This window comes from Prionailurus viverrinus, chromosome B1 (genome assembly GCF_022837055.1).
Source record: "Prionailurus viverrinus isolate Anna chromosome B1, UM_Priviv_1.0, whole genome shotgun sequence".
NCBI classification, from domain to species: domain Eukaryota; kingdom Metazoa; phylum Chordata; class Mammalia; order Carnivora; family Felidae; genus Prionailurus; species Prionailurus viverrinus.
The window spans coordinates 22,983,415-23,000,990 of record NC_062564.1 but is presented as its reverse complement, the minus strand read 5'-3'; the positions used below and the strand labels follow the sequence as shown (position 1 = coordinate 23,000,990).

The 17,576-nt window shown below is 35.8% G+C and overlaps 1 protein-coding gene across 5 annotated transcripts in view; it reads left to right on the top strand.

Annotated features, from left to right (window-relative positions):
- The window catches only part of TUSC3 (tumor suppressor candidate 3), a 262,371-nt gene that overhangs the window by 91,679 nt on the left and 153,116 nt on the right, over positions 1–17,576 (top strand). For all 5 annotated transcript variants that reach the window (XM_047855563.1, XM_047855564.1, XM_047855561.1 and 2 more), the window contains exon 2: positions 15,583–15,752. In XM_047855563.1, the coding sequence (XP_047711519.1) occupies positions 15,583–15,752 (170 nt within the window). The remainder of the gene's footprint in view (positions 1–15,582; positions 15,753–17,576) is intronic.

Genomic DNA, 17,576 nt, shown 5'->3' with positions numbered 1-17,576 from the left:
GTTCACTAAGACATCATATGTGATGTCCACTGCAGAGTGTTTAGCATATACAAAGCACTTAATATTTTTAGATGGTAACTAGAGAAAGATACGCTTTTATTTGAGATATATCTCATTATTTTTTGCCATCTAGTATTTAACCTGAATATAAAGGTCTCAAGTTCTCTGGTAATACCCAGAATTAAAACTAATTCTCACAGAAGTGTTGTTTTAATGTATTTTTAGAATATGTGGGGAATTTGACAATAAAGGAATTATAGGATTATAGTTGTAAGATCATCATCCTTGGGTATTTAACAACAACAAACACAGTACTACTAATAATACTGCATTATATTCGTATAGTAGTTTATCACTTACAAAGATTTTTATCTGTCACCCATTGTGTGTTTATCAATAAATCTGTATATTGATAAGATTGGTTAGATGTTAGTAGATGAGTCCATAGATTCTAAGAGGTGAAGTGACTTGTCCAAGCTTTCCTGTTTAGTGACCAGAACTTCGTTCTTTTTCCTTGTTCTGCATTACTTGTAGACTTGCTTGGTACCGTCGGGTGTAACTCTGGGTATTGTCTCATCAATGAAGATTTGATTGAGTTTTGAAGCTAGAAGTGTGCATATAGAAATTCAGTAAGTTATGTATTCATTAGATTTCTTGGACATTATTTTTCTTGATTTTTACAACTTAAGTACAGAATTTTAATTCAGAACATAAAGGTTTTTCTTGCTGAGGTGCTTTTTCCATAATTTTGTTCCCATCATTTAGGAATATATAATGGTCAGTGCTTATAGGGTGTGTGGCATGCTCAACAGTTTACATGGGGTACTTTTTAAAATCAGAAAAGTATGTAAGTTATGACTATATAGTTTGGTGATTTTTTTTTTTTTTTTTTGGAAACTGACATTACCAGATTCTCAGAAGTCAGCCATCAGCCCCCTTTGGTTATTACTCATTCCCACTCCCAAAGTTAATGACAATCTTGACTTTTCTTTTTATAGATTACCTTTAGTTATTTTTGAATAGTTGACTCATCACTCATTATATTTGTGAAATTCATCCAAATTTTTCAAGTAGTTGTAGTTTATTCATCCTCATTGATGTACAGTATGTACTATATGAACATACCACAATTTATTAATCCATTCTATTGTTGATGAGCTTTTGAGATGTATCCAAACTGGAGCTTTTAAGAATAATGCTGCAATGAACATGAATGTACATGCCTTTTGGAGAGCATTTATATATGCATTTCTGTTAGGTAGTGATCTAGGAATGGAATTGTTGGTTTATAAAACATACAGTTAAGTGCTTTTCAAATCCATTGTACCATTTTACACTCCCTTCAGTGTAGGACATTCAGGGATTGTCTTTTTCTCCCCTTGTAGTCTTTCCGGTGGGTGCTTAGTATTATCACATTATGGTTTTTGTTTGCTTTTATTTGATGAATGATCATATCGAGCACCTTTTCTGATGTTAGTGGATATTTTCTCTTGGGAAGTATCTATTCAGATCTTTTTGTGCTCTTTAAAAAGTCAGATAGTCTTTTTCTTACTGAGTTGTAAGGAGTCCTGTGTATATTCCTCTTCTAAAGTCTTTGTCACTTATGTGTATGGCCAGTATCTTTTCCTATCTGTGATTTGCCTTTTCCCTCTTTATGGTATCTTCCATAAATTAATAAAGTTCAGTTTACCAATGTTTTTCTTTTATGATTGATAATTCCTCCTCCTCCTCTTCCTCCTCATATTTACTTCTAAAGATTTTGTTTTGACTTTCATATTTGTGACTAAAATCCTATTTGGAATTAACTTTTATGTATGTTGTAAGGTGTGGGTCTAGATTCAAACTCAGATTAGAATAATCTGCAAGTATTGTACATTTTCCTTTCTCTAAATGGCATTTATGTAATTGTACTGGTTTAGGGTTTTGATGAACTTGATGTTAGGGTAAAATATGGTGACCGGGAAGCTGTTTAATTAGACTGACATATGAATGTTGGGAGTAAAGAATGGGGGATAATTGATGCACCAGTTGCCTTCTTGTGATAGCTTTTTGGCAGTAACAATTTTAGGTACTGCTCTTGTTTTGGTTTGGATAATGGAAAAAAAAAAAAAAAAGAAAGGAAAACCTGTAACCTGTGAAAATGTTGGCCAGAATCAGAATTTTTATTATAGATTTAAAATTCTTTTTTTTTTTTAAATTTAAGTATGTTCAGGGTTATTTTACATTTTGAGAGAGTAATTTCGGTGTATCTTTTATATAACTGATTTATACAAGTCATATCCATGATTTCAGTATTTTCTGTGGAAAGCCCATAATTAAACAAGCTTTATAATGGTTCTGTTTAGTCATATCTTAGTTTCAGTCATTGAGACCATCTCACTGAATAGACTAAGACTAATAGCTATCCTTTTCTTGTCAGATGAAGAAATGAAAGTTAAAAGGGTTAAATTTTCTTTCATACTGATTAGAATTTGGAATTCCAAGGCTAGAAGCCGCAAATCTTAATTTTAAGTTTTCAGGGTGCTGACTCTTGACTCGTATCTACTATACATACTTTGCAATCATCTTTATTGAGACCTTTGAGAATCCTCAGATATTTAGTACCAAAATGATGTCTTCTAGAGGAACTATACATTTTATGTGCATTGCTTCACAGTACATGTTATTTTCATGAACGTTTTTATGTTTTCTCACCTCATGCAGGTACTGAGTATGTGAAGACAGGTAGAGAACAACTAATCTAGGTTGAGAGATGGGTATTTAGCATTGGGCCAGGCTCACTCATTAGTAGGTAGAAGACTCCCTTATGCCCACTAGCCCATGACATTTAATTTTTTTAAAACAGTGTTATTTAGACATATATTACACATCATAAAATTTACCTATTTCAGCTATACAATTTAGTGATTTTCATTAACTTTAGCCGAGTGGTGCAACATCACCACAAATCAGTTTTAGAACATTTTATTCCTCTAATAGCAGCCTCCTGCCCATTACAGTTAATCCCTGTTACTACCCCTCAGCAACAAGTTACTTATTTTCTCTATAAATATGCTTTTTCTGGAAACTTCATATAAATGGAAACATACAGTGTGTGGTCTTTTTTATATCTGGCTTCTTTCAGTGAGTATAATGTTTTTTTTTTTAAATTTTTTTAAACGTTTATTTATTTTTGAGACAGAGAGAGACAGAGCATGAACAGGGGAGGGGCAGAGAGAGAGGGAGACACAGAATCTGAAACGGGCTCCAGGCTCTGAGCTGTCAGCACAGAGCCCAATGTGGGGCTCGAACTCACGGATTGTGAGATCATGACCTGAGCCGAAGTCGGACGCTTAACCGACTGAGCCACCCAGGCGCCCCGAATGTTTTTGAGGTTTATCCATGTTGTCCCGTTTCTAGTACTTTGTTCCTTTTTATTTCCCAGTAGTATCCATTGAATGGGTATACTACATTTCCTTTGTCCATTAACCAGCATTTAGGTTTTGATGACATTTAAATTTAAAATCATGCTTCTATAAAATTGTAAATTTCTTTGACCATAATGTGGTAATTTGTTAATGATTAGATTCTTCCTTGCCAAGGCATATAGTAGTTTATACTTGCACCAGGTTCCTTGAGTTAGAATTGTAGTTTGAAATTCAATCTTGATATGTTTTAAAGTTACAGAAGTACAGCTAATCAGATCTCTTCTGCACGTTACTTCCTAAATAGAGAATCTGACACTTTAGTCTCTTTAATCATGTGTTCTAAGTTTTACTTGAAAAAAAAATTTTTTAATGTTTATTTATTTCTGAGACAGAGAGAGACAGAGCATGAATGGGGGAAGGGCAGAGAGAGAGGGGGACACAGAATCGGAAGCAGGCTCCAGGCTCTGAGCTGTCAGCACAGAGCCCGACGCGGAGCTCAAACTCACAGACCGCGAGATCGTGACCTGAGCCGAAGTTGGACGCTCAACCGACTCAGCCACCCAGGCACCCCGGAAAAAAAATTAATGTTTATTTTGGAGAGAGAGAGAGAGTGAGCGAGCACGAGTGGAGGAGGGGCAGAGACAGAGAGGGAGACACAGAATCCGAACCAGGCTCCAGGCTCCGAGCTGTCAGCACAGAGCCTGACGTGGGGCTTGAACTGGTGAGATCATGACCTGAGCTGAAGTTGAACCCTTAACCGACTGAGCCACCCAGGCGCCAGCTAAGTTTACTTTTAGTAGTCAGCATTTTTGCTCTTAAGCTCAAGTGTGTTGTTAGTATATTGGCACTTTTAAAATACATTTTTCTGTATTAACTAAAAACCTTTAAGCAGTTGGAAACTACGCAGTAATTGTTTATCTAGGCTTGATTTTGCCATATATCATACATGCTTACAAAGAATTACTTTCTAAACCTAGTCAGGGAATTAAATTGGAGGAAGTTTTACAATAAACTGTCACTGGGTAGAAATGTCTAATTTTGTTTAAATAGTTCCATTTTAAAAACAAAAAAAAGAATGTATGTGTTTACATATATATCATATACATACATGTATATATCTGTATAACATATACACACACATCCCATTACATAGAGATAATAGCATAGGCATTAATGATAGAGAAGCCAAGTTTGAATCCCTTTTAACTACTTAGTAATTTGATCTCAAGTAATTGAGGTTCACCAAACCCAAACTTTTTTCTGTAGAATGGGTTGTTGGTATGGCACCTGACACATTGTAAAATGAGGCATGCCTAGTATGATGCCTGGCACATTGGAAGTACTTAATATTTGTCCCTTTCCATTGATTTTGAGCCTCATATTATGGTACAGATGAGGATGCTACATTTAAAAAATAAATGAATTATTATGATTTCTGTAATGAATGTAGTTAAAAGTCATTGTCTCTGTTGACATGAGTGAGGTGGGAAGGCAAAAATTTTAATTTGGCTTAGATAGTTTTTTTTCCCCTTTGTTTATAAAGGTCATTTATGTTGTTAATGTAGTTATTTGTATGCCTTCTAACATTTCCTTGTGTTTTTCTAGTGTACACAGATGAGAGAATTCAGAAATGAGTCGAAACTATATATTTTAGAGTAATTTCAGGTGCCTTTGACTTTGGGATTGTTGACTTTTAAACCAGGAAAAGATGCTTTCAGTAGGGGATATAAAAACTGATCACTTGCTTCTTATGGATAGAAAATAGAATAAAATTAAATGACCTAACATACAGAAATATTTGCAAATACCTTCTCCCATTCAGTAGGTTGCCTTTTAGTTTTGTTGATTTGTTTCCTTTGCTGTGCGGTAGTATTGGCAAGGATGTGGAGAAAAAAGAACCCTCGTGCACTGTGGGTGGAAGTGCAAACTGGTGCAGCCACTCTGGAAAAACAGTATGGAGGATCCTCAGAAAGTTAAAAATAGAACTACCCTATGATCCAGTAATTACACTGCTGGGTGTTTACCTAAAAAGTACAAAAACACTAATTCAAAGGGATACACGCACCTCTATGTTTATTGCAGCATTATTTAGGTAGTCAAATTATGGAAGCGGTCCAGGTGTCCATCGATTGATAAAAGGATGAAGTAGGGTGTGTGTATATATATGTATATATACATATGTACATCGTTGAATTGTTGAATCACTATTTTTTTATTTTTTTATTTTTATTTATTTTTTTAATTTTTTTAAATTTTTTTTATTCACTATATGAAATTTATTGTCAAATTGGTTTTCATACAACACCCAGTGCTCATCCCAAAAGGTGCCCTCCTCAATACCCCTCACCCACCCTTCCCTCCCTCCCACCCCCCATCAACCCTCAGTTTGTTCTCAGTTTTTAAGAGTCTCTTATGCTTTGGCTCTCTCCCACTCTAACCTCATTTTTTTTTCCTTCCCCTCCCCCATGGGTTTCTGTTAAGTTTCTCAGGATCCACATAAGAGTGAAACCATATGGTATCTGTCTTTCTCTGTATGGCTTATTTCACTTAGCATCACACTCTCCAGTTCCATCCACGTTGCTACAAAGGGCCATATTTCGTTCTTTCTCATTGCCACGTAGTACTCCATTGTGTATATAAACCACAATTTCTTTATCCATTCATCAGTTGATGGACATTTAGGCTCTTTCCATAATTTGGCTATTGTTGAGAGTGCTGCTATAAACATTGGTGTACAAGTGGCCCTATGCATCAGTCCTCCTGTATCCCTTGGGTAAATTCCTAGCAGTGCTATTGCTGGGTCATAGGGTAGGTCTATTTTTAATTTTCTGAGGAACCTCCACACTGCTTTCCAGAGTGGCTGCACCAATTTGCATTGAATCACTATTTTGTACACCTGAAACTACAATAACACTGTTACCCATACTGGAATTAAAATAAAAGATTCATATCCATATCAAAAGAAGTTGCACATCTAAATACCGAAGCCTAAGTTTATACCTATTCTATTTCTACATATGGGAATAGCATCACAATAAAAATAATTAAGGCACTTGGGATAAGGGGCTGCAAGAATTCCTTTTCTTCAAAGAGGGATCAGAGCACTATTAAAGTTTGAGAAACATCACTTTATAAAGTCAATGATGGAAGCGACTGTATCGTATTTACCCTTCTATTCTCAGGTCCTAATTCAGTGCCTGGCACATAGGAGATAGTAAATATTTTTTGAAATACAGAATGCTTCTCATGTGTAAATAGATGCACCTTTGGAGTTGTGCTTCGGTTTTTCAGGGCATGCTTCAGGAGGCATCCTGCGTACTAGGCAATGAGTCTATCAAAATCTGTTGACTGAAGGAAGAGTTTTGCCTTTTTTCTCACCTTCACGATCCTGATCCTAATATTTTCAAAAAATAGAAATAATTACTCATTTTAAAAATGTGCCAGTATCAAGCAATACTTAAATGTAATTTTTCTCTGAACTTAGAGCACAGAAGCTTCCATTCCAACTTAGACTAACCAATAGGTAAAACTTGTGCATATTAAAAACTTGAGAGACCTAATGTATATTTATATCATATACTTATGCATGTCTTTTTTTTTATTTTGACATATGGTTTACCTTTGAACAACATTGGTTTTATCACTGCAGGTCCCCTTATATGTGGATTTTTTATAGTATAGTACTGTAAATATGTTTTCTCTTTTTTATAACTTAATTAACATTTACTTTTCTCTAGCTACTTGTTTGTAAGAATACAGTGTATAATACAGATAATGTACAAAATATTTGTTAATAGACTATTTATAGTTTCAGTCAGGCTTCCAGTCAACAGTAGGCCATTAGTAGTTAACTTTTGGGGGAGTTAAAAGTTATTGGTGGATTTTCAGCTGCATGGGGGGTCAGGGGCATTAACCCCAGGGTTTTTCAAGGGTCACCTGTAATTTTAAATTTATAGAAATGTTGCAGAAATTGTACACTGGTCCCATACGCCTTTCACTCAGTGTCTCCCAGAGTTACCAATACGTATGGTTACCAAAAATGAGATGTTAACTTTGGCTCAGTATTATTAACTAACCTATAGATATTATTCACATATCACTAGTTATTTCACAAATGTCTCTATCCTGTTCCAGAATCCATTCCAGAGTTTCACATTGTATTTAGTTGTCATTCTCTTTTGTCTTCTGCATTCTATGACAGTTCCTCCGTGGTTGCTTATTTTCATGAACTTGACACCTTGGAAGGACTGGTCTATTTTGTAGAATGTTACTAGTGTGGGCTTGTATGATGTTTTTTTTCATGATTAGATTGAGGTCATGTGTTTCTGGCAAGAATAATATGCTCTTCTCAGTATCAAGGAATACATGATGTTCATCTCTTATTACCGTATTGTTAACATTGACTGCTTGGGAAAGGTATTGGCTAGGTTGCTTCACTATCACAGTACTATTTTTCTATTGATAATTAATAAACATTTTTAGGAAGATACTTTGAGACTATGCAAATATTCTGCTTCTCTTCAAAATTGTACCTCCTAACTAAGCTTAGAACCCATTGATGTTACTTACTGTGGTATTCCTCTTACCCCTAATACTTCTCCATTTATTATTTGGAATTCTTCTCTGAGGAAGAGTAATCCCTTTCTCCTATTTGTATTTGTTTGTTGTTTTAAACATTTTTTTAAGTTTCCTTACTTATTTTGAGAAAGAGACAGCGCAAGTGAGGGAGAGAGAGAGAATCCCAAGCAGGCTCTGCGCTGTGAGTGCAGAGCCTGACATGGGGCTTGAACTCGGGAAACTGTGAGATCGTGTCCTGAGCTGAAACCTAGAGTGGGATGGTTAACCTACTCAGCCACCCAGGTGCCCCTCTCCTATTTGTTTTCTCATTCAGTAATTTACATGTAAGTATGGACTCATAGACTTTTTTTTTTTTCCTCTTAGTATTTGGTTTAAAATTCAGTACTGGGGCGCCTGGGTGGTGCAGTCGGTTAAGCGTCCGACTTCAGCCAGGTCACGATCTCGCGGTCCGGGAGTTCGAGCCCCGCGTCGGGCTCTGGGCTGATGGCTCAGAGCCTGGAGCCTGTTTCTGATTCTGTGTCTCCCTCTCTCTCTGCCCCTCCCCCGTTCATGCTCTGTCTCTCTCTGTCCCAAAAATAAATAAACGTTGAAAAAAAAATTAAAAAAAAAAACAAACAAAAAAAACAAAAAATAAAATTCAGTACTATGGTCATTTTTATTGTTGCTTAAACTTTACAGCTTTGGTTATTGGGAGCTTTTTCTAGTTGGTTCCTATGCCCTTTGACATGCCTTTCTTGAGCACTTGTTTACTTTCTGGTACCACAAGATACTCTAGTCTCATGTTGTTTTTCTCTGTCTCAGCCTTTTAATCAGTTGCTGCTCTAAGAAACCTTGGTTCTTTTTAATAGAGAATGTTGTTTAGAAACTAAGATCTCAGTGCTATCTGTGCTGTTGGGATGTTCTTGTTCCTCAGCCTTCTCATTGAACATAGTTAGGAAATATATTTATAGTAATCCATACATATGTGTGTGTCTGTATACTTGTACATATGTGTATGTATGTGTTTATCTGTTTTAAAAGTCATACTTAATATGGATGCCTCTCTCTCCTGTTTAATACCATAGCATTGTTCCTTGTTTTCCCTTTTCCTTACTTGTAAGTTCTTTTGTTTTGAAAATAATAAATCTGATAATTATATATATTTAATTTTTTCTTCAACTCTAGTATACTCATAAAGTAACACAATTGCTAATTTTGTGAGAAATAGAACAACAAACTAGAGTATGGGATTTATATACAGTTCTTTTCTCTTTAGCTTTAAGAGTATCCAGTCAAATACTGTTTTCCAAAGTAGGTGTATATGATTGATTTGTAATACAGTGAGCTTTGCTTTTTAAAGTTTATATTTCATTTCAGAACCCCCCACCCCATCCTGGTTGATTTTTAAAAAATACTTAAAATTCATTTTTGGGTTGTATATTTCTATGGGTTTTGGCAAAAGCCTAGTTTTGTTTCCATCACCACATTCATGAGAGACAACACTTCAGTCACCCCTTATGCTTATATTTTAGAAGAAAACATTAAAAGTTGTTTGGTACTTGAAATGCATAAGAAAATTTTACCAGTGGATTTTACTCTGTTTGGTTTGAATCACCACATTAAGAGAGAAACTTGTTTGAGTAATCAAACGGTTAGGATATTAAAAGAGAATAGGAGGGAGACTTCTTAATGGCACCATCATTTGTTATTCGTTGTGGCGCCAGAACATGGATTTGTTTTTTCAGATTTTAAAGGACTGAGATTTTTCACAGTGTAAATTGAAACTTTTTAAAGAGAAATAATTCACAAAGTATAATCAAATACTTTAATTAGTTATTTGAGAGAGACAGAGCACATGTGAGTGAGGGGCAGAGAGAGAAGCGGGCTCACCTGATGCGGGGCTCATCATCACCCAGTGTGGGCACGAGATCACCCGATGTGGGACTTGAATGCATGAACCGTGAAATCATGACCTGAGCCAAAGTCAGATGCTTAATGACTGAGCCACCCAAGTGCCCTCAAATACATACTTTTAAAATATTACTTTGCTAGTGCTCACCCTGTAAGCAAAATTAACATAATTTAGAAGTGATGAAATCTTATCCTAGTGCTGTTTTAATTTGAATCCGTATGGAAAGGGGTTTATTCCATATATTTTAATGTCTTCCATAAAATTGTGTTTGTGAATAGATGACAGATAAAGGACTTGAGGTAATTAGGAACATGGAACAGTTATGCAGAATTGTAGAAAATTGTTCAGTTTTGCCAGCAAATCGCAGTGCAAATTAAAACAATGAGATACCGTTTTTACTTAAGTTAGTAGAGAGAATATGAATGAACATGAGTACCCTAATCTGGTAAAGGTGTGGTGACACTCAAGTACATGAATACATTGCAGGCAGCATTAGCAGTCCACACTGATACCCTGCTTTTAAGCACGGTAGGAACAAAAATACCAATGTAGTTGACCCTTGAAGAATGCAGGAGTTAGGGGTGGTGACTCCCATGCAGTTGAAAATCCAAGTATCACTTTTGAGTCCCCAGAACTTAACTACTAATAGCCTTCCTTTGCCCTAAAGCCTTACAATGACATCAGCAATTAACACATATTTTGTATGTTGTATTAAATACTGTTTTTTCACAATAATATGTTAACTTTTTTTCTTTTTCAGTATTTCTAAGTTACACAGGTTTTTCAAATGGTCTCAAACAAATCTCCAAAAAATTTCCTATATACTTATTTGTTTATATATTTATATTATTTCTATTTCTATTTCTCTTTGAGAGATAAATATATCTCCTTTGAGATATAAACCCCGTTGAGAGTGGGGTTGCAAGAGAGAGAATCCCACAAGGGGCAGAGAGGGAGAGAAGCAGGCCCCCCCCCGAAGTGGGGCTCGTGGGTTTTGTTTTGTTTTGTTTTGTTTTGTTTTTTAACTGGAAGTAGGGCTTGTGCTCACCCAGAGCAAGGCTTGGAGTTCATCTGATGTGGGACTTGAACTCACTAACAGTGAAATCATGACCTGAGCCGAAGATAAATGCTTAATGCCTGAGCCACCCAGGCACCTGTCCTGCATGTTTATTGAAAAAAGTTCATATCTCATTGGACCCACACACTTGAAAACGTGTGTTGTAGAGGGTCAACTGTAGTTAGTCTATCAGGCTGATGTACCCTGATGGAACTGATGGGTATTTTCTTCTAAAAAAGTATTTTCCTGATTATTTGCAGTAGGAAAACTACATAAAATTGGAATTTTACTTCTTTCCAGGCATGACTGTGTAAAAGTTACATGTTGACATTGGTGTTGAATGGGACTGTGTACCCTAAAATCTGTAGCACCGTGACTGTCAAATTATAGAATCCGAATAGTCAGAAAAAGGGAAGATTTATTATTTGCTTAATTCTGAAAGAGTAACTACCCAGTAACTAAAAGTGTACTTTAAAAAAGGAATTTGGGGCACCTGGGTGGCTTAGTTGGTTAGGTGTCTGACTCAGAGTTCATGAGTTTGAGCCCCATGTGGGGCTCTGTGCTGACAGCGTGGGGCCTGGAGCCTACTTTGGATTCTGCGTGTGTCTCTCTCTCTGCCCCTCCCCTACTCACGCTGTCTCAAAAATAAGTAAACATTAAGTAATAAAAAAGAATCCACTTTAGCTAAGTTATTATACATTTTTTGTATAATTTTTAAAGGGTGGATGTAACTTATTTAGTCTCTGTCAGTAAGAAGCTTCATATTATCTGAAAGATGGAAGCACTGGGAAATATGAATCACAGGCTTGTTTACCTGCTTCTTTTCTTTAACATGTGTTTTGATGGAATGAAAGTGTATGTGGAATATCTGTTAATGTAGGTGGATGTTTGTGGAAAGTGAGTGCCATATTTAACCTTTCAAGTCTTGAAGGCTTAAAAAAATTTTTGTAACTATATACATCCTGACAAAAGATATTTTAGAATATATGGATACATTTTTCTTAGCTGATTATGATGTTGTGACAGAATCCAGTTGTGAAACTATGAGGGACAGCTACCCATATCCACCATTCAGAGAGTAGTTATTCTTGACAAGTTGAATTATAGTTCCATACTCTCTTTTAGGCATATTTAGCAGAACTAGATTTGTAACTCCTAAAAGGTCAGTAAACAACCTGTATTTAGTATTTGACTTGATCTTTTTCTTTTTTTCTTTTTTCTTTTTTTTTTTTTTTGGCAGGTTGGGCAGGGGGAATTATGTTTTCAAATTATGTGATTTAAAGAATGCATTGATTGATATTTTGGGGAGGCAAATCTCCATGGATCTCTCATATTTCTGCACGTCTGAACCCAGGCATTAGCTGGACTGTCTTTTCAAGGATATTGTTGTACAAACAGCCTTGAAAGATAGTAAATTGATTTTAATTTAGATTTCTTTTTTTTTTTTTAACGTTTATTTATTTTTGACACAGAGAGAGACAGAGAATGAATGGGGGAGGGTCAGAGAGAAGGAGACACAGAATCTGAAATAGGCTCGAGGCTCTGAGCTGTCAGCACAGAGCCCGATGTGGGGCTCGAACTCACGGACCGCGAGATCATGACCTGAGCTGCAGTCTGATGCTCAACTGACTGAGCCACCCAGGTGCCCCTAATTTAGATTTCTTTAGAAATCTAGACTTAGGAAAGTTTCAGGACAGATTTATTTCCTGTTCAGGATAATAAAGATCATTTTTACCTCTAGAGCAGAGGTTGGGCATGTTTGCCAGCAGTACCTTTAAAAGATTGGGTTTTCTTAACCTTAGAGTTCTTCAGCTCTCTCATAAACCCGCTAAATGATCATCTATCCGGCCTGTTCCACACCAGCCCCATGAGACTTGGGTGACAACATGGAGCTCATGGTGCCTTTTGTACCATGAGAATGGATTAACAAGTATGATGTATGTGTGTTTATAAAATGGAGTCACTTATATGTTGAATTAAATATATATATATATTTGAAATCATAGAAACAGTAGGGACAGAAAAGTCGTTGTCAGGAGCAGGCCCATAAAAGGGTGGTGGTGGAGGGGGACAAGGAAACTTGATAAAAGGTTACAAACTTTTAGATATAAGCTGAATAAGGTCTGAGGATCTAATGTATAACATGGTGACTATAGAACTTAAGTGTTCTCGCCACCCCCCCCCCACCATAAATAAAGGAAAGAAAAAAAAGTATTCTGTGTGAGGTGATGAATATGTCAGTTAACTAGATGGAAGGAATCTTTTCACAGTGTATATGTACATCCATTCATCATGTTGTATACTTTAAATATCTTACAGTTTTGTCACTTATACTTCAGAAAAGCTGGAAAACAAATAAACCTTGCCAGAGAAAGAAAGTATATTTCTGACTCAGGATACTTGTTTTTGCCAGCACGCTTGAAACTGGCTTGCTTCTTTGATAACTGAAAAAGTGGAAGTAGAACAAAATCTTCTACTTTTCAAATTTATTTAATGTCATGATAGATAACGTATTGGTGTAAAGATGTGATTGTTTTTACAAGAAAAAATAGAGTAACGTTATTATAGACTTATTGTAGAATAGAATTGGATTATTATAGAATCTCATTGTTATAGAATTATTATTAGAGAATTTAAAAGGGACGTGTGTGTGTGGGAGTGTCTCGGTAGCCCAGTTGGTTAAGCGTCTGGACTCTTGGTTTTGGCTCAGGTCATGCTCTCACTGATGAGATCAAGCCCCGCGTCGGGATCTGCACTGACAGCGCTCAGCCTGCTTGGGATTCTCTCCCTCTCTGCCCCTCCCCCCTTGGGTTGTGCGTTCTCTCTTTCTCTTCCTCTCAAGATAAATAAATAAAAAAAAATAATAAGAGGAAAGTGTGTGTGTGTGTGTGTGTATTTGTTGAGAAAAGTATACTAAAACACCCTAGGAACCTGCAGACAAACTGCTGTTTTTTAGACCAGTTCTTTTTGCCCTCATTAGTGTATTAAGACTTTGCTTGATTTGCTAGTTGGAGGGTCTGTCTTTACATAGAGGGTCACAGTCCCTATAAATAAAATGCTTTATTTTAAAATTATTTCAGAAGAATTTATAGATGCTAAATGGACTCACTGAGTGTTAAGGTAAACAATTGAAGATTTTAAATCATATTAAATATATGACAATTTTTATAAGACAAACACTAGTAAATTATGCTTAGCATGGAAACAGCCTCACTTTATTCCTCAGAATTCAAAGTAAGAAAAGTTAGTGTAAGTCCTTCTGCTCAGTTTTTAGCTGTTTTGTGTGTATTGCTGAAGCAGAGCAGTGTCTTCTAAAATTTTATTTAACTTTCAGTTTAGCAAGAGTATTGTTTTTATGGAAATATATTCACGTTCTATCTGCACGTGGAATTACAGGCCTACAGACAAATATAATCAAATCCAAATAATTAGCCTGTTTTGAGATTAGGATGAATTTCAGCTGGTACTTTTTTGGTAAGGTAAAATTTTGTTGTCTTTTTTTTTTAAGTAACATTATCCCAGTAATTAGTTATAATATTTCTTTTTTGTTATTGTCACCCTGCCATTGTGCATTTACCTGAATGTTGTGCCCAACTACTAACTAAGCATGATGCTCTTTGAGCAGGTTACTGCCCCTGCTTCCCTTTTCTCTTCCATTTCTTTTATCTTTTTTCTCCCTCAGGTAGGTGCAGAGCAGTTCAGCAAGTCTTTTACCCTAACTCAGGGTAAGATGCCTGCCTCTCCTCTCTCTTTCTCCTCCTTTCTTAAAAGTTTTATTGGGTTATCATTGATATACAAAACATTGAACACCCTTAATATATATATATTGGTGACTTCACCATATGTACACATCTGTGATTCCGTTACCACAATCAAAATACCAAACACATGGATCACCTTCAAAAATTGCCTTGTGTTCTTTGCATGTGTGCCTGCGTGTGTGTATGTGGTGGTGTGAACACTTAACATGAGATCTGTCCTCTTTAGCATATTTTAAAGGTCACAATACTCAGTTGTTAACTATAGATACTGTGTGGTCCAGTAGATCTCAGGAACTTACTCATCTTGCTTAACTGAAACTTTTTACCCATTGAGCAACAATTGTCCATTTCTTCCTCCCCTAACCCCTGGCAACCACTGTTTTTTCTCTGCTTCTAGGAGTTTGACTATTTTGGGAACCTCATACAAGTGGAATCATGCCATATTTATTCTTACACGACTGGCTTATTTCACTTGGCGTAATACCCTGTATTTTTATCCATGTTGTTGCAAATAGCAGGATTTCCTTCTTTTTTTAACATTGGACATCCTTTTTCAGAGCCTTCCTATATTTGCTTTTTATGTAATGGACAGCATGATTTTCTGTATTTAGTGGTAGATTAGGGAAAAGCATGTGTGTTTTATCTTTGTGTAAGTGGTAGTCTGTTTTACTTTTTACGTCTGTTTTATAAACCTTTGCAATCTTTAGGGAAAATGAAATGAAATATTTTATGCATATACAGTCAATTAATAATATATTCACCAAAAGAAAAACTTTTAACAGAAATTAATTTGGGGTAAGGTAGAATCTCATGCAATTCAGTATATATGAAATACATAGTGGAGGACTTTAACCCTGTGTAAATTTAAGTTCCTGTGTTTAATTGCAGAATCTTTTAGCTGAAAAAGTAGAACAGCTGATGGAATGGAGTTCCAGGCGCTCAATCTTCCGAATGAATGGCGATAAATTCCGAAAATTTATAAAGGCACCACCTCGAAACTATTCTATGATTGTTATGTTCACTGCTCTTCAGCCTCAACGGCAGTGTTCTGTGTGCAGGTAATTTATGTGTTCAAAAAATTTTAAAACTACTATCCCATGCTTGTATATTTATTACACTTAAGTAAATCTATGTAATAGAATTCAGCAGCTGTTCAAGGTTACAGTCTGCTCTAAATGTGCACTTCAAGGTAAGCTCAATATCGGTATATTTTAGAAAATAATTTTGGCTAATATTCTTTTACTGTGTGTAATACTTATTAACCAATGCAAGAGTAATCATAAAACATATTTTCTTCTTTATGTCCTGTATAAAGGTAAATGTGTGATAAGATTTGTTTCGAATATTGTCTGTAAGTTACCTAATTATATTTTATGGGCAATCAAGTAACCTCCTTAAACATATTCTATTTTAACAGTTTAATCGAGAGTCATACTTTTACCTACAGAAATCCATTTACTTTTAATTGCTTCAAGTGATTAGACGGTTCTTCTATAAAACAGAAGTAAATCATTCATTTATAAATTTATTTATTTATTTATTTAAAAAAATTTTTTTTAATATTTATTTTTGAGACAGAGAGAGACAGAGCATAAACGGGGGCGGGTCAGAGAGAGGGAGACACAGAATCTGAAGCAGGCTCCAGGCTCTTAGCTGTCAGCACAGAGCCCAATGGGGGGCTTGAACTCATGGACCGTAAGATCATGACTTGAGCCGAGGTCGGATGCTCAACTGACCAAGCCACCCAGCCGCCCCAGAAGTAAATCATTTAAATGATTGAAATATCTTTTAGTGGGAACATAGTAAGGAAAATTTTGGACAAGTACAAATACGTATGTAACATCCTTTAAAAAAAAATTTTAATGTTGAGATAATGTAGGTTCACATGCAAGTGTAAGAAATAGTGCAGAGAGATCCTATATACATTTTGCTCAGTGTTCCCCAATGGTAACATCTTGTAAAACTGTAGTACAATGTCAAAAGTAGAGTATTGGTATTGATATAGAAGATATACAACATATGATATAGAAGGTATTGTATAGAAGGTATACAACAGTTCCATTACCATAAGAATCCCTCCTCCTGCCCTTTATAGCCACATGCATGCACCCATTCCCATTCCACTCCCACATCCTGCATTTGTACTCCATTTTGTTGTTTTAATAATGTGATGTGGGTGGAATCCTACTCTTGATGATTTTTTGGGTTTGGTGTTTTATAACTTGCCATAATCCCCTCAACATCCATCCAAGTTGTTGCATTTATCAATAGTCATCATTCTTTTTATTACTGAGTAAACTTTCATGGGGTGAATGCCTGCAGTTTGTTAACCATCCATCTGTTACAGGACATCTGGATTGTTTCTGGTTTATGGCTATTAAAAATACAACTTTTGTGAACATTTTGGTGTGGGTTTTTCTATGAACCTAAGGTTTCATTTCTCTGGGATATGGCTAGGTTGTTTGGTACTTGCATGTTTTGCTTTATGAGAAACTGCCAAAATGTTTTCCAGAGTGGCTTTATTGTTTTACATTGCCTCTAGCAGTGTATGCCTGTTGTAGTTTTCCATATCTTCACCAGCATTTATCACTGTTTTAGCCATTTGACAAGTATGTAGTGATACCTCATTGTGGTTTTATTTTGCATTTTCCTTATGGCATCGGGTTGAACATCTTTTCATCTGCTTATTTGTTGTCTGTATATCATGTCTTTGATGAACTATCTGTTCCTGCCTTTTGCCCACGTTTTAATTGGATTTTTTACTGAGTTTTGAGAGTTCCTTATGTATTGTAGATACTAGTCCTTTGTCAGACATGTAGCTTCCAAATATTTTTTCCTAGTCTATGGCTTATCTTTTCATGTTCATAACATATCTTTTGCAG